Raw genomic sequence first — 17,679 nt, 5'->3', positions numbered from 1 at the left:
AAAATGCCTTGTTGATGCCAGAGGTCAGAGGAGAATGGCCGGAGTGGTTCGAGCTGATAGAAAGGCAACAGTAACTCAAATAACCACTCGTTAAAACCAAGGTATGCAGAAGAGCATCTCCGAACGCACAACATGTCAAACCTTGAGGCAGATGGGCTACAGCAGCAGAAGACCACACCGGGTGCCACTCCTGTCAGCAAAGAACAGGAAACTGAGGCTACAATTCGCACAGGCTCACCGAAATTGGACAATAGAAGATTGGAAAAATGTTGCCTGGTCTGATGAGTCTCGATTTCTGCTGCGACATTCGGATGGTAGGGTCAGAATTTGGTGTCAACAACATGAAAGCATGGATCCATCTTGCCTTGTATCAACGGTTCAGGCTGCTGGTGGTGGTGTAATGGTGTGGGGGACATAATTCTTCTTGGCACACTTTGGGCCCCTTTGTACTAATTGATCATCGTTGCAATGCCACAGCCTACCTGAGTATTGTTGCTGCCCATGTCTATCCCTTTATGACCACAGTGTACCCATCTTCTGATGGCTACTTCCAGCAGGATAATGCACCATGTCATAAAGCTCAAATCATCTCAGACTGGTTTCTTGAACATGACAATGAGTTCACTGTACTCAAATGGCCTCCACAGTCACCAGATCTCAATCCAATAGAGCACCTTTGGGATGTGGTGGAACGGGAGATTCGCATCATGGATGTGCAGCCAGCAAATCTGCAGCAACTGCGTGATGCTATCATGTCAATATGGACCAATATCTCTGAGGAATGTTTCCAGTACCTTGTTGAATCTATGCCACAAAGGATTAAGGCAGTTCTGAAGGTAAAAGAGGGTCCAACCCGGTACTAGCAAGGTGTACCTAATAAAGTGGCCGGTGAGTGTATATCTAACACTTTCAGGGAATGTGACCTCTGCGTTGCATGTGTGGAGGTTGCATATTCTCCCCATGTTTTGTGGGTTTGCTCTGGTTTCTGTACACAGTCTAAATCAGTGTGTCCCAACCTGATCCTCCAGGACCACCACACAGTCCATGTTTTTGCTCCCTCCCAGCCACCTGCCAGACAGCCCATGTTTTTGCTCCCTCCCAGCTCCCAAAAATGTGGACTGTCCTGGGTCTTCAAGGATCGGGTTTGGAAACACTGGTATAAATCACATGGTCAGGTTGACTTGTCTCTAATTTGCTCATAATGTATGGCTGTGTATGTGCCCTGCAATGGACTGCCATCCTGTTAACCTTGACTGGAATAAGCAGCAAGACGGTGGCTGAAATTCACGTTTACTTCATAAAAATAAAACTTTTCTGAACTGCCCTGCTCCTAGTCAGCAGGGTTTTTGAGAAATTTTGTCTTAGCCAGCAGGGGGCAGCAGTGCTACTGACACCCAGCATCCCAAATATTCACCAGTTCGTAGGTTAGAAGTTTTTTCTAGAAAATCAGTTATAAAAAAAACGTCTGCCAGGCTGTCGACCACTGCAATGTGATGCAGTCCACAGTGTCTTTGGCTACAGAAGTTGACCTTATGCATTTATGAAGCATCTGTTTCGGAACATAACTTTGAATAAAAGTTTGGTATCTTGCAGTTCTCTGAGTCCCAGAACTGTCAGCACAGCCCATTCCACAGATTTGGCAGGAAGTGACTTCCACTGCTGACTTACACTCTGTGCATCCTTCACAGCCTTTTTCTATCTTTGGGTTTATTTTCACTGGGTCTGCTTCCTCTGTTTCCTACCCCTGTACAGTATCTTATCCACAGATGTTTCTGAGGATTTGTCACTATTTCAGTTCTGGTTATAAAACCACATATTTCACTCCATTGTCTTGATTTTAACCCTATGCTGTTGTATATAGTCACATAAAATTCCTCTCCTCTTTTTGGGCCAGCAAACCCTGTTTTTTTTTCATGATTATTCTTTGTTTCTCTCCTTGTATTTCACTAAATTCTGTAATATTCTCAGCATCTCTCCCTCATCGCTTCCTGTAATTCGCTTCAGCTGCTGCACTGCAGGAACTGCTTATACGTAACCTTATCTGCAAGTCCATCAGCCCCCCCCCCCCCCCCACAGGAATTTTAATGTGATGGAACATATGCAGCTTTGTCACCGTGACACTGGGATAGTGACCAGCTACGATGAACAAGCCCCCAGTGGGTCGCACAGCAATTTTAAGAGACTGGAGATCTTTCCAACTGCAGGCCACTGTTCAGCTGCGACTTAAAGTTATTATAGTATCAATGAGTGTACTTCCTATTTCTCTGAGGAATGAGGTCGAGTGCACCTCCCTGTATACGTGATGGACATGTCTTCCTTAGCAGTTTCAATGACTCCGCTGGCTTAGGGTAGGACATGCAGGGTGGCACGTGCCCCCTTAGAACACTCAACTCACTATTGCGCTTTTCGATACATCTAGGGGGCCATTAAACTCTTGTTGCTGAAGTGGGTATTTCAAAGTAGAAGGAAATACCTCCTCTTAGAATAATTCTTGTGTGGCCTTGACTCCCTTCACACAGTCTCTATGGGCCTGCGACATTGTTAACGCAGCCGGGACGCCGACCTGGGCAATGTTACTCCTCGCATTCTCCGCGTTTCTGTTTCACAAAGGAAAAGTCAGAAAACCAAAAGGGCGAATGCTTTCAGAAGGTTTCCCATTGAACCTACAAGAGAAAAGCGTTTCAGTAATATGGGGCCATCGACCTGAAAGGAAATTCTCTATCGAAATGCATTGTAAATTAATCTGTTGCCCTGGATGAGTGATTACCTGGGCAACACTGTTCCACACATTTAACAAAATGAAATGTTTCATCTATAAGAACAAGATTAATGTACTCACAACATTTTTAAACAAAAATTACAAATTTGATAATATAAAATTTATATAAAATCAATCACTATCAGCATGTTCAGGAGAACGAGGGGAACTAACACCTATTTCTGAGAGAGATGATTTGCTTCTGGTAAACGGTTCACTGCCGGCTTCTGCTCCTCTGGGAGTCAGAGTGGCAGGCAGGGCTCTGCTTTCCAGTATCGCAGCTGGTGATTAAATCCCACTGTTAGGGCTCCTAACTTTATGCTGCTCACTCATTTCAGTTTTGTTTCTCTGAGAATATATAATTTCTTTTGTTTGTATGGGAATATTATACTGGGTGCAGGAGATGCAGGTCTAAAAAGCAACACACACCAGTAGCTGCCCTCAGGTCAGGTCAGTCAGCCCTTAATGCATCTATTAATATGGATAACAATGCAGACAGTTACCTCCTACATGGGCTTCTTTTGCTACCGCAGCCATTGTGCAGTGGACCTTGTTTATGGAGGTCTTGAGGCTTTTGATGATTATCATTGTATTTTGTCAGCATAGGGGGTTGAGGCCCCCTGAAATATAATTATTTTAAAGCAGTGTTACTCTTCCTAGTCTTTGGAGACCCCCCCCCCCCCAGACGGTTGCAGACCCTTCAACTTGCTCATCCTTCAGTATTCAGTACCAGTCAAATGTTTGGACACACCTACCCATAGAAAGGTTTCTTCACGTTATAGAATAGTTATTGAGACATCAAAACTACAAAATTGCAGGGGGGGGCAGCAGCTCTGCAGGTTGAAGCTCAGAAATGGTAAATGGACTGCATTTATATAGCGCTTTTCTACTCCTATGAGTACTCAAAGCGCTTTACATTTCATGCCTCACACTCCCCCATTCATACATATATTCACACACCGGTGGCGGAGGCGATCATCCATGCAAGGCGCTAACCTGCACACCGGGAGCAATTTGGGGTTCAGTGTCTTGCTCAAGGACACTTTGATGGGGTCAGAAGGAACCAGGACTTGAACCTGCAACCCTCCAATTCCCAAACGATAGCACTACCTCCTGCACCACCATCTTCCACAGGTTGCCTGTTCAAATCCCTGAGTTAGCAGAGTGATCCCAGCATTGGGCCCTTAACCCCATTTGCTCCAGTGACTGGTTGACCCTACTGTCTCCACTATGCCAGTTTCATAAGGTGGCCTCCTGGGATGCTTTTCCAGCTGAAACTGAAGGAGTTTCATAATCATCTGGATTTTTGCATTAAAATCTGTTATTGATTTGAGCCGTTCCACTGTTGGTTTACTCCTATGGAGCATTGTCATGTTCTATAACAAACTTCATTTAAGTTTAGCTCATAAGAAGATGCTGACATTCTTCTGTAGAATTTCTCGATACAGCTTAGAATTTCCTCCAGACCTGTTAGGAGAAAGCGCCGTAGCTTTCACTCCTACAATCTAGTTATGTTGGAGAAAGCGCCGTAGCTTTCACTCCTACAATCTCCTGTGTGAGGAAGCGCCGCAGCTTACCACTCACACACTTCCACTTCCAGGACCCAGGAATAATCGAGACAGCACACGTCTTTCTGTTTTACTTGCGCAAGGGTGCCCACTTCAGGTGCAACAGACAGTATCTGCGCCTCTGTTGAGTGTCACACCGGACAGTCCCTTGGCTTCTTTATTTATAGGGTAGGGGAGGGGTTACATGGGTCTTGTCTTTAAACTAGTCAATGCTGTGTGAGGCCTCCGTGGAACAGGGTTAATACAGAACATTACATTTCTCAAGGTGGGCCCCCTGCTATGTTGACAGAATCTGTTTCCTTTCTCAAGGTCTCTTATTCCTGCGTCACAATCTGGTAGGCCCCTGTGAGGACATCTTGTCTGCAACCCTTTCTGGGCCATGGGTTAGTTGTTTAAGGGTTGCACGTACACATATAGGAGGATAATAATATGATAAAATACACAGATACACTCTAACAAGACCTGAGGCAGCTAAGTAGCCATTATACTCCCATAACTACACTACGCAGGTAGGGTGAGTGCCTGTCAACCCATTAGGTGACACTGGTGAGCTTTGCCTCGGGCTTTAAATGGGCTCCAACCAGCATGAGGTGCTGGTATGCAGTGTTTTGTTTTCTCCCAATATAGGGCTGCATATATTTACCACAAAGTTATGCTTTTTCCTTATGTGTCCTGAGACCATTCTTCCAGTAATGCTGTAGATCATCAAGGGTTCTTTTTTTTTGAACACTGGTTTCCTCCATGGTAACCTCACTTATTCAGTGTTTTTCTGATGGTAGATGTCTGATCACAGAGGTTATCGAGTGCAAGATTTGCCTGCAAATCCTTAACTGTCATTCATTTGAAGTATCTGCTGCATGTCTTAATGCCAGTCTTCATGCGACGCTCACTCAGACGTGCCCAGGCAGAGTAATGAAGCTGCTGAATTCCTTCCAGCTACCTGCATGACCATGAACTGATGGAAGCCCCAGATTTCCAGAAAAAAAAAGCTTAATAACACTTTCTAGTCTTATTGGTTTCAGAAGCTATTCATGCACTTGAACAGAAGAGGTCTGAAGGGTTGCACATTTTTTTTTCCACCAGTAACCTTGAGAGTTCAAACTACTTCTTCAGCAAATATATGTTGATGTGAAATGTGTATGTTGTTTATAAATGAAGACTGACTAAATAAGATAAAGATCTGATCTAATTTTCTGAGCCATTTGTGAAGAAATCCCACTAATTCCAAAGGTTCCCAAACCTGTCCTCACCAATCTAATGAAGTAAGGAAGGAACTGCATATCCTATTTATTCAGGAGCTTGACTTGTGCCGTGAAGACAACTTTATTAAAATTTCCATGCTTGCAGCTATTTTAAACCATTTTCATCTGGAAAGACAAAAGTATTGTGCTTGCTTGCCTCAACTCCCTGTTAACTGGCTGACGCAGATCCGGTGAGAATAGACAAGCTACATCTCAGGCTGATTGTGTGGGATGGTTACCTGGGAAACCATTGGCGCATAACAAAGGGCCGAAGCGTCTTCATGCACCCAGAGGCACGGCCACAGTTTATTGTGACTGTCTGAGCTGTCAGGAAGTCGCCGTGTTTCCTCTTTTCCTCACGTACAAGACCTACACTGGGCATCCGCAGTTGACACTGGAAGCGAACTGCAGATTCCTTTAAGCAGTGGCCGTGGGGCCTGAAATTTCTATTGCGTTTTGGGACTGATCATATGAAAAAAACTGCAGTATCTAATTCCTGACTAGATTAACTTCACAAACCTGCCATATTACTTTTCATACTCAGCCACAACTGACATGTAAGAAGCTGAAAACACATCCTAAGAGAAAAGTAACTGTCATGTTGTACTCTAGTCTTCCATACATTCATTCATCTTCCATTGCTGATCAGGGTCATTAGTGAGATCTGGAGCTCATCCCAGGCAGAATAGAGCTCAGAGCTGGATGGGGGCCAGTCCATCGCACGGCATGCACCCAGAAAACACTGGGAAATTTACAGATGTCCATTTACCTAACTGCAGGCCTTTGCATTGTTGTCCACACAGGGAGAGCATGCAAAGCCCACACACACAGCAGAGAGGAAACCAAACCTTGTCCTGGAGGTGGGAGATCATCTATCCACCCATCGAATAAAATTATTTTTTGTGTGATTTGTGTATGCAGCCCTCAAACTCATTCATCTCTTTCAGAAAGAAAATAGTACATTTCTACATGTCATTGATATATTTTTAAATTGACCCCTTTGGCATAAGCTATAGCTAATGAATGCTTCTTTTGCTTTTGTCAGGTACCAAAGGTCATGCCTGTACCCAACATTGAGTACACTGAGGTCAGGTCCTCAGAATTTTTTTCTGCAACTCTAATAACCAAGATGCATTATGGGGCACACCTAGGAAGGGCTAACATGCTTGAACTCGGTATATTTAAAATCTTGGCTTCAGCTCTGCCAACACTATTGATTATCCCTTGTGTAACAGTCCCAAGAGATATTTTTTGTCATTATTTATAAGACAGAGGACAAAACAGAAGCTGTTTTTTCAAATATATAATATATATTTATTATATTTATTTCTTTTAAAAATTTAATTTCACCTTTAAACTGAACACCACATGACACAGAACTTCAGCAGCAAAAAGCAGTATGATATAATAGCAACATAATTAATATCCAATATCAAATTAAGTATATGTACCACAAGCGAGCAGATTATCAATAGAAATATATCCTTTTTAAGTAAGTACTGCTGTTTGTTGTTGCTTTAGATATTTCTTCAACCAGATTAACTCCGTTCTGATTTTCTGGGCCATCCATCCATTTTCCAAACCGCTTATCCTGCTGCGTCACAGGGGGTCCAGAGCCTATCCCGGAAGCAATGGGCACGAGGCAGGGAACAACCTAGGATGGGGGGCCAGCTCATCACAGGGCACACTCACACACCAGTCACTCACACATACACTCCTACGGGCAATTTAGCAAGTCTAATTAGCCTCAGCATGTCTTTGGACTGTGGGGGGAAACCGGAGTACCCGGAGGAAACCCCACGACAACATGGGAAGAACATGCAAACTCCACACACATGTAACCCAGGCGGAGACTCAAACCCAGGTCCCAGAGGTGTGAGGCAACAGTGCTAACCACTGCACCACCATGCCACCCATTTTCTGGGCCAGTTTATGGGAAATATTAACCACAGCGCATAGAGGCTGGCTATTTCGAAAGAGTTTATGTTGATCTGATTCTGGTACCAAAAATAACTGCTGCCGGGAAGTAGCTCATTCTTGTGTGTATGCTAATTTTAGCCTTGAAGTCAGTACTTTTTTATATACATAATAATATTAATATTCCTAATGAAATAAGTGCACATAGAGTACGTGTAAGGCGTCAAGATCCAGCTTGATCTTATCTCGACATGACAGGTTGAGGGAAGAGTTTGTCTGGTCAGCAATGATCAAAGATAATTTAAACACAGCACCATGTTCTGGGTCACCCTTTGTTGTCAGTTTCATTGTGTGGCCAAAAAAATATTGTGCAGCAGTGTACCAGACCCCTCTATGCGTATTTTCATTTAATTTAATATTTTAATGAAATCTAGCTAGCATCATTAGTCATCTTCCTAGAATATTAATCTTCGTTTTTCTTGAATACAGCACTACGTTTTGTTTATATAAAGCTCCATTTCGGCGTGCTTTCGTGGGGACAGTGTTCTGCAAGCATCCCTGGTGCAGCAGACGCATGCACTGTCCTCACAGCGCAGGTGGGTTACACTAACATCCTGCTCGGTCCATGAGCTGCTGGTTTGCCACTGCAGCTGAAACAGATGTTATGGTGCAACAGCGAAAAGCATTTCGATTGTCTTTTACGCTCACGGCTTAGAATAAGCCAAGTTTATATGTGATCTGTTTAGATAAGAGAGAATCACACTGCCGGCAGTGTCCCAGTTAGTCCATGGTGTCCGGTGAGATCCTGGAGAGGGACCGACGGGGGTCTGGCTCAGCAGGGCGACTCCACGTAATCGTTGTCGAGGCGGGGGCGGAAGGGCGCCGCCAGCGAGCGGCTGATGACGATGACGCCCGGCGTGAGGCAGTCGTCACGCCGATTGAGGATGTTCCAGATGAGCATGGCGGCGGCTAGCGTGGCCAGCAAGCAGGCTGCGATGTTCACGTAGCAGGAGTAGGAGAGCTGGGTGTATGGCCCGATGCGGTAGAACGTCACTAACCCAATGACCAGGGAGAAACCTGAAAGAGAAGAGAAAGAGACTGAATTCTTCCCTGAATTCCTCCCCAAGTTCACACACTTTCTGTGGCAGCTACAGATTATTTCCAGGGGAGCGGTATGGGGTGTGGAGGCTGACACTGTTTTCCAAGTGCAGAAAAAAACACACTATATTTACATAAATCACACACTAACGGTTATGATTTGAGAAAACTGCAGTGCCACTGGAAGACGTGAAGGATGATCCAGTTTCAGGGGCCCCCAGTGCTGCTCATCTCTCTCCCAGGTTTTCTGGGGAGGCGGGGCTTAGTATTTTTGCCATTTCCAGTAATAAATGCCGAACCAGGGCCTAAGGAAAACAACTTTTTAAGCTTTGTTTTTTTTTCTCCCGTTAAAGGCCTATGGAAAAATGGAGGTCAAGGGTCATGTGCTCTAAAGCTCCGGAGGCAGTGAAAAATTCTTTCTTTGCTGTGTAATTCTAAGGAGACAGATGTGCATGGCCTTCGAGGGTTAATTTAAACAGGCTGTGTTCGCCTTGACTGCAGGAGATCGGGGTTGTTAGGAATGGAAACAGAGTGTAGCTCGGACTTATAAATAATAAAAGTGTTTTAAATGGCATATGAGAAAAGATAATTTAAAATTAGCTTGAAGAATTACCTTCCCCTGAATTTGATAATGAACCAATCGCGAAATAAAAGCTTTCAGCAGAATAGCGCTTGCACTAAGAGCTCAACTGTGACGTTAACTGAAGAGACGACATGATTTTCGAGATACAGTATCTCTTCTGAAAACGCAATTCTGATTTAAACTGTAATAAAAAACAAAACGAATTAACGGTTAATTAACTGAGTTGTTATCGTTTTTAAGGCAGTGAGATAATACTGCAAATCCACCACTGGCAGACAGAGTGTCACTGGCAGAGTGTAGAGCAGTTGTTACGGAGGCAGTCAGTCGTCCTTTTAGGTGAAAACTCATTGGATTATAATTTCTTTTTGGACCCTGTTATCCTGCCTTGTACCCCTTGCTGTGTATGATAGCCCCCCCCCACCCCTGTACTGATCATAAAACTTTATGTTGTAAAACACCTGGCATTCTAAATATTCCGTCAATCGACAACAATGTAAGAATTCAGCCAACATTTTGAGATAATGGGAATTATGCAACAGTTAGTTCTGACCAAGAAATCTGATTGGACAAGAGGCGTTCTGTGAGTGCCAGAGTATCACTGCACTCGGACATCTCACATCAGCTGTATCACTCCGCATTACAGGTGCATCTAAAAACCGTCACATATGCCTCATTTCCACCAACACAGAGCCGGTAATTTACCAGAAATCTTCTAGTTTGTACCTTAAAATAAAAGTGGCTTCAACCCAGCCAGCTAAAATGAAACATGTCAGTTACAGCTTCCAGCGGCTATGACATTAAGTTCCTGCAGTAACAAAGTCACCCAGCCAATAATTGCACAATAACAGCTCGCAGTCCTCAGCACAGTGGAGAATAAAACAATATAAGAAATAGTAGAACCAAAAATACATACTGGACAATGCGGATATAAGTAGTTTAGGATATGAATCAGTTAGTTTCCTCAGGCAGGGTAGTGTCAGTACTACACTGGTGTTATTTAAAGAGCCTGCTTGTTTACCTTGTCGGAGTCCTTTTCTAAGAAAAATGAAAAGCTCTTCCTAAACCACGGCCGCAGCCAATGGCCAGCACACTGTGTGAAACAGCCTCTGGCACCGAGAAACCTCCAGCTTCCTTCCCCTTTTAATCTCCTTCCGTACTTCCTTCCTTCCTTCCTTCACGCCCGGTTTAAGGTGAGCGGTGGCAGTGAACGTGGTCAGGAGGGCAGCCAGTCATGCGTTGGTTTTTTTTTTTTTTTTGGGAGTGGGGGGGCTGTAAAGATTAGGGAAAGGTTCCTCAGGCCTGCAGGTGGCACTGGCTGAGGTCTCAGAATTTCGGGGTTAATTAACGAACGCTAAATTTGTTTGAATGGCCAGACGCTTCTTTCTTCACATTTGTTGGGAAGCGAGACTTTGTTTAATTTTTTTTTTTAAATGGTCATTGTTAATTTGGAGAATGTTGCTCCCTGTTGAGGGCTGATGCACAATGACCAAGGCCGCCGGCAGGCCCTGAGCCAGCCTCACTAGCAGCGTTTCCTCTCTGAAGCGCGACGGAATGTCTGCGACACCCATGGAGGTAAGGGCTGCTCTTTTATAATAGCATAGAAAAGGCCCCCGTTTTCTGTGTTTTGTGTGGAGCACGGAGGGGCACTAGCGAAAAACACCGTCAGGATCGCAGAATGCGGGGAGCTTCGTCAGTGTGGAATCGGCGTGTGACTGACGAGGTTTTTCCTCATTCGCGAAATAAAAGCAACTTGTGAATGAAACAGAGCGCCAACGCAGTGAATGTACCCAAATGGGGCCTGTTCATGTCCCACATGCTAGATGAGTGGCCTTTGAAACCTCAGACATTACAGAGCCTCTGCATTTACGGTCTTCCCTGTTAAGCTGAAAAGGGAAGTTGAATGACTTTCCATTCACGATAGGATGTGCTTACTTAGTCTGGGAAAAATAACTACAATTCGCTGGAAAAGTAATGAAAATATCAATAAAATAAATTCAGTCACTTCGGCTTAAATTCTGTTGGATATTGAAATATGGGCACATGAAGGGAAATTGTCCCCTGTGAACGTAGTGTGTTTGAGCGTGTGTCTAATTAATCACAGAATGGGTGTTTCCCATGATGAAGGCCTTTAGCCCGGCGAATGCGTGCAGAGGGAACATGTGTTTTATCTGGTATCGCGGAAGGACGCCTTTTATTCAGATACTGTTCCTGAACGTTCTGTAAACAGAGGCATAAAAGAAGCTGGTTATCTAGACAGCAGCCGGTCCCACCCCATGGTGATCTGTGAGCCGAGGGAACACTGTACCCCCCCACCGCCACCAAACTCCCTACCATGCCCCCTCCCCCACCCGCCACCCCCCCCAGCCCTATCCTCTCCGCTTTTGGTTTGCATAACAGGTAGTAACAGGCATTTCCTCGTCCTGAGCAGGGATATCCTGGCGCCCGACTGTCGCTCCCAATGCTTGGAGTAGCTCCGACCCACCAGCCTGCAATGGGGGCTAAAATTAGCCGCTTGCGACAAGGGGGGCTGAATCTCCGCGCCCCCCCTCCCAGACACAGGGCCCAGAGAGACGGCACGTCACACTTCCTCGTCACGGACATCAGCACTGGACGCCGCTGGGTGCTGAGCTACAGAGGCGGTGTTGGGGATCCGTTTGTTTGTATTCCGGGCCCACACCTCTCAAACAGGTCCTTTTTGAGCTTTCCAAGAACCTCCAGCATTGATCTCTGAGATAGGGATCAGCCGGTCCCACGAAACCCCCATCCGAGTCTTGGACTCTCTTTGTTCCACTGGTGTTCCGTGCCGATCCCTCGATGTCTCGTCAAAAGATGTTAATAGATGCGAGGAAGCTGGATTTCACCTGAGTTTGCCACATGGCGTCCCTCAACCCCATAGCTCACGCCAAGACGTATTTGGCTTCAGTAATGAAGCCCTGTCTTATCTGGGGGCTTTGGGCTGACATCAGCATGGACGCTCAGGTTTAAATAACTGTTGCATTTTCCCTGACGTTTGCTGGGGCCCAAGGCTATGGCCTAGGATTATTCTGCCCCCGTTTGTGGTCAATCGGCCCTTCAATTTCTTCTGGTTTGAAATGATAGAGTAAATGCTTTGTCAATGGATAACAGCATTCTGCTTAGAATATCTGAAACAGTGTTTCCCAACCCGGTCCTCGGGTTTACCCCCCCCCAGCTCCCTACCAGACAGCCCACATACGGACTATCTGTAGTTCCCCCAGAACCGGGGTGGGAAACACTGATCTGAAGGAATGAACGAATAACTGCATCTAATTATTTGAATTAGGGACATAATGAAAGGATGGCATACATGGGCGTTTCCCAACGATACAGGGGCATGTCCGTGGGCAGCATGTGGACCAAACGACGGCTCCAGGTGCTCGTGACGGTGACTTACTGGCCAGCTGGAATAGCGCGGCGATGGCCTCCTCCCACCACTGGGAGTCCTGGGTGATGAAGGGCAGCTCCACCAGGCCCAGAAGGAAGATGAGCTGACCGGCAGTCAGTGCCACCGTGGCCATCAGGTTGCAGGCCCGCATCATGTCGAACTGCACTGTAAGCAAAAGGCAGGCCGGCCGGTCGGTGCAGTGACAGGACACCCCCAAGCGCAAACCCCAGGAGGCATTACTGCTTCTGATGTTTTCATTAGAAAAAAATTTAATGTTTACTGGAATGTAATTGTATGAAACCTGAGATGGACCGTGCGCTCTGCTCTCATCCAGTGATGCAAAGCTGTGTTTATCAAATTTAACAAGAAAACAATTCCCCCCAGGCTGTTTCTGCTGGAAAATCCATTCCTTGGCTCAAACCTGTGAGTTCCATGCAACATAGAATGCTTGTATGAATGAACTGCGATACACCTTCTTCACATCACTATGTAGTACGGCACGGCTGCTTTACAGAAAACAAACCTATGTGGATATTAAGTAAACTGCATTTTCAGTTGGAGGAAATTCAGATTTGTCTGCTGAAATACTGTAACAGGAACCAATGGAGAGGATGGCACTGTCAATACCTGACAGCCTGCAAGTGCCTTCTTGGTATTACAGTCACATGTGACTCGGCTGAACCAATGACAGAATTAAGCAGTTTATGAAGAGCAGAGGTCAGCAGGTGAGTCATGGCTACCCAGCTAACATGCATGCACGCTCCCAACCCTTCACTCACGTTTGACGGTGGCCCGTGACTCCTTGTAGCCCGAGAACTCAGAGCCCCAGCCCAGCGTCTCACAGCTGCGATGCATAACCGGCCCGGAGCGGCCCAACGCTGCCGTGTCACGTCCCCGCTCACCCACGGGGCACATCTTCCAGAGTCCCACGCTGCGCTTGCGCCCGTCCTCCAGCGCCTGGAGTACCCAGCTGGACGTGAAGGCTGCCAGGTTGTTGAGCACCAGGGACAGCAGGGCCACCGCCACTGCTGCCGCCACCAGCCGCTGCACGGCCATGTGCCGTCTCTCACGGCTGCCTCCCGGGAGCCCCTGCTGTCTCACCCTAACCCCTCCTCCTCCGCCTCCGCCAGGACTTGCTGTCGCTCGGCACAGGCTGTGCCCACCACGTTGTGTGACAGAGGAACAGAAACAAAGTGCAGTGGATTTCAGCTAGAGAACATCCCCGTTCATTCTCTGGAGTCTCTGGCTCGTGCCTGTCAGTGCCGGCGGCTCCCTTAGCCCTCTTCCTCGCACTTCGCTGCTAGAGGCGCCTGTGGGTTTATACAGCGATCAGTCAGGTCCATTCCACTGGATCTTGCTGGCTGCTGCTGTGTCTGCCCAGCCGCCGCTGCTCCTCTTCCTCTCTCTCCCTCTCTCGCTCTGCCGGTGCCTCCGCTCTTGCCCGGGCTCTTCTCTGGGGGCTGTTTCAGCCAAACGGCAGAGGCGGAGACCCCTTTCTTCTTCCTTTTTTTTGGCTCTCGGCGGGTGGTGGAGGAGTGGATAAGGAGAAATCGGATCCCGGGATTATGGCGGGCGGACTGTGGCACGTCCAGGTCGCGGCATGTCTCTCTCGGAGCGACTTCCAGATGCAAAGGGGGTCGACGTCTGTGTCTGTGACGGCGCTGAGCTTCGGGCTGGGTGGGGGAGGGGGGCTCCTCTGTGTGTGCTTGGGGAGGGGGGGGGGGGCGTATGTGCGCACTGTGAAGAGGAGAGCGCAGGGGGTGGCAAATGTCCGCAGCCTCGGGGCGTGTACTTACTGTCGCTGCCTCCGCACGACAAACATCTCTGCCCCCCAATACCAACCAGCAACAGGATGCGTTTCCTGAGAGGAAAAGGACTGGGCGGGAGGCTGGGCTCGAAGCCCCCCCTCATCACCTCCTTTCTCTCTGGCTTCAGTCCTTTATTCCCGTCTGGCCATACACCAGTGTACGGGAACTATAGTAGCACATCAACTGCCTTCTTTCAGTTAGACGCAGGTTGTCAGTGCTGTGTGCTGTTTTTAAGGAATTTCCCTGTAGTCTAAGGGCCCCTAAAGATTCTGGGAATTTCCTGTTGCCCGGGCTTTGATAAACAGCCCACATCTGTATCTGTGAGACGAGGCGGAGCAGGGGGTGGGAGCTGTGGGACGCAAATAGGGAACAGATGGGTGCAAAGTCTCTGCTCACAGTGAGGGGCTGTCAGACAACCCCAGGTTAGAGGAATCTGCTTTGGAAGAGAAAAGCTGACTTGATTTTTCTGCTATTGCGCCACCTGCTGTCCCTTTAATGGTTTAACATTGTCTTTGTATTGCAGAGACATGAGCTTTAAGTGACTGGAAGGAATTTATATCTTGATTTGAAAAACAAGCATTTGGGCTCTTTTCAAGAAGGAACTGCTAGTAATCCTTCAGTTGGCAGTAAAATACTGTAAAATCTACAGTAAATATTTAACAATAACTTACTCTATATTGTATGTAAAATACAGTACACTACTGTAAACAAAAAGTTTTAGTAATTCACTGTAAAAATCCACAATAATTTTACAATGAAGTACTGTGATTTATTTATATGTGAAAATTCATAACTGGGTGCTTTTAATTTGAAATGATAACCCTATGACAGTCCATTACAGCTGATTTTCTTTATTATCACAGTATTATCATTATCCATTTCCCACAGTAGAAAACAACAGTAATGTCTTATTTAAAATCATATAACCTATTTTAATAAAATAATTCCAGCCCAGTCCTGTATTAATAATATACATTTTAAGAGGGAAGAAATCACATTTCATGATATAAAAAAACACAACATGACTAGACAATGTATTGATTAGTGTACTTTGTGCAAAATGCAAACATACTTCTCAAATAATGTACACTTAGTTACACTTAAAAATAAATAACCACTAATAACCAAAATTAATTCCAGTCTTACCTTGAATACCTTCACTTCAAATGTCCTTTCTAAAAAAAATGTTTTCGCAAAATAAAAACATGACTGGACAGTGCTGACAAGTGTGCGGAAGAGAGATTTGTTTATACCATAACATGAATAAAAATAGCAACAGACATAAATTATGACTACATAAAAATGACCCATAACAGCGTTTTCCTCAACTTTAAGAAAATTACTGTCACAGAACATTACCTTCTGTCTTTAGAAATGACTCATCATCTGAGGAGTAAAAGGTTTTAGTTACATTCAAAAGAATTTTTTTTATAGCATTATGTTCTTTCAGACCAATCTGTCTCGCTTTTGCTTTATATCTGAATGTTGGTCTGGTTCTCTTTTGGACTCCAGTTATGCTCCCATAATGTGGTTTGTGTGATACGCTTTTCCCATTGTCCTTTCAAAGATATTACTGTTTTTAAACATTCGGTACAATGCCAGTGTAGTGTTCCATATAACCTAGATGTCTTAACATAAAGTTCAGTTACATGATCATTATAGCTATTTATATTCTGTTAGAGCATGCTTTTCAAGGGACTGTCTACGTGTGAAAGGAATGGAAACTATCAATCTTTTTTTTTCCAATTTCGATTTTTTTTTCTTTTCCCTCAGAAAAGATATAGTTATGGTTTAAGCCTCTTTGGCTCCCGCCTAAAGAAACGTTTTTTTTCTGGCCACAGTATGTCTAACTAGGGCTGGCCGGAGTATGGCGATTTTAAAACATACCAGGATATAAAAAGAGCGCGATATCAAGTATCGTTTATGTTCCTGTTCTGGCTCCAGTGCCTGCAGTTCTTGTTCCTTAGGAGGTCCCTAATCACCTGACCACCGCTGCTCCCCCGTCATTAGAAATTAAGGAGGAATTCCTCCGGAATTACCCTGACATCTGCTCCAGCGAACCCCTCCATCCCCAACCATCACCCTGTCATGGCAGACCCTGACCAAGACCCCGTCTGTCGGTCTCTCGCCAAGGGACAGGACATTTACGCCGGGGTTGGGTTCCGTCCACCGTGCCCCCAGGCTAGCCTTCGGTCCCTCTTGTGCCCGCCCGGCAGTCGCATAGGGTTCCCCCATCTCTTGCTTGGCTGTCACCTGTGGTCCCCCTGACTCATGCTCGTCGGTCATCTGCGGTTCCCCCTGCGGTGACTCGTCGGTCACCTGCGGTTCCCCCGGGTGTAGCTACACCTTCACCTGCAGTGGCTTCAACTCTCTCCTCGCTTCCTCCAGTGTCCCCTTTGCCTTCCTCCTCATCTCCTACAGCAGTCCTTCTGCCTCCTTCTTCACCTCCCCTCAACCTCACGGTCGCTGAGGGTCCTTCTAGCTCTGATCTCGCGGTCGCTTGTGGCCCCTGCTGCTCCTGCCTTCCTCCTGCTGGGGTTCCCTTCGGCTCCCTGGTTCCTCTTTGCCCCTTAGGTTTGCCCCTTTTGGTAGTCCTCCCCTTGGTTCTGTTCCCTGTTTGTCTGGCTCCTCTGTGTTTCCACCTGGCCCCTTTCCTTCTTCAGTCGGTGTCTCCCCTGGTTTTGTGCCCCCTGGTGGATTTGTCCCTCCTGTTGATCTGTCCCCTGGTTGTGTTCCCCCAGTGTCTTTCCCTTTGGTTTCCCCTGGTCATGTGTTTCCATCTTTGGAGCCCTTGTGTGTGTCTGCGTTCCCTGTGGTTTGTCAGCTGTAGTCGTGGTTGCCGTTTTTGTGCCTGTTCTGTGTCTCAGTGCTGTTCCTGTTGCCCCGTTGATGTTTCTTGCTTTTATTTCCCTAGGTGCTGTCCCATCGTACCCTAAGTCCCCTTGAGTCCTTTGTGTTGCCCCTTCGGTCCCTATAGGTGCGCACAGAGTTCTGTCATGCCCCGATAGTGCCGATCCTCTTGTGTGGCACAACCCCCCATCTACCTCGTGATGAATCCCTGTGTTATCAATGGTTTCTTATAGTTTCATTAGTCCAGTGTATTTAAGTGTTTTCTTGTCAGTCAGTTCTGCCTTGTGCTCTGTATCCCTGACTGTTTCTTTTACCCATAATAAACCCCCTGTTCACCCAATTCCCTAGACTTCCGTGCTTGCTTCCCCACTCCGTGCCTGCATGTACCATAACAGTTCGTATGACAATTATATATTCCCCAGATGGCCCAGTTACCCCTTCCCTCCCATGTAA

The 17,679-nt window shown here is 46.3% G+C and overlaps 1 protein-coding gene across 1 annotated transcript; it reads right to left on the bottom strand.

Moving 5' to 3' along the window:
- Window positions 1-6,857: 6,857 nt before the first annotated feature.
- tmem204 (transmembrane protein 204) lies at window positions 6,858-14,243 on the bottom strand. The gene is made up of 3 exons (XM_049015301.1): window positions 13,348-14,243; window positions 12,578-12,733; window positions 6,858-8,561 (listed from the first exon to the last, which is right to left on the bottom strand). Exons 1-3 carry the CDS (start codon window positions 13,622-13,624, stop codon window positions 8,317-8,319), a joined length of 678 nt encoding a protein of 225 aa, XP_048871258.1. The 5' UTR covers window positions 13,625-14,243; the 3' UTR covers window positions 6,858-8,316.
- Window positions 14,244-17,679: the final 3,436 nt, after the last annotated feature.

The sequence above is a fragment of the Brienomyrus brachyistius genome, chromosome 5 (genome assembly GCF_023856365.1).
Source record: "Brienomyrus brachyistius isolate T26 chromosome 5, BBRACH_0.4, whole genome shotgun sequence".
In the NCBI taxonomy this organism is placed as follows: Eukaryota; Metazoa; Chordata; class Actinopteri; order Osteoglossiformes; family Mormyridae; genus Brienomyrus; species Brienomyrus brachyistius.
Note: the sequence above shows the minus strand (reverse complement) of the source record. Positions and strands in the feature narration are given on the sequence as shown.

Coding starts and splice junctions, on each gene's coding strand:
- tmem204 (XM_049015301.1), bottom strand. CDS start 13,624: ATGGCCGTGCAGCGGCTGGTGGCGGCAGCAGTGGCGGTGGCCCTGCTG. Junction 12,734..13,347: donor GTCACGGGCCACCGTCAAAC/GTGAGTGAAGGG, acceptor TTTTGCTTACAG/TGCAGTTCGACATGATGCGG. Junction 8,562..12,577: donor CGCGCTATTCCAGCTGGCCA/GTAAGTCACCGT, acceptor CTTCTCTTTCAG/GTTTCTCCCTGGTCATTGGG.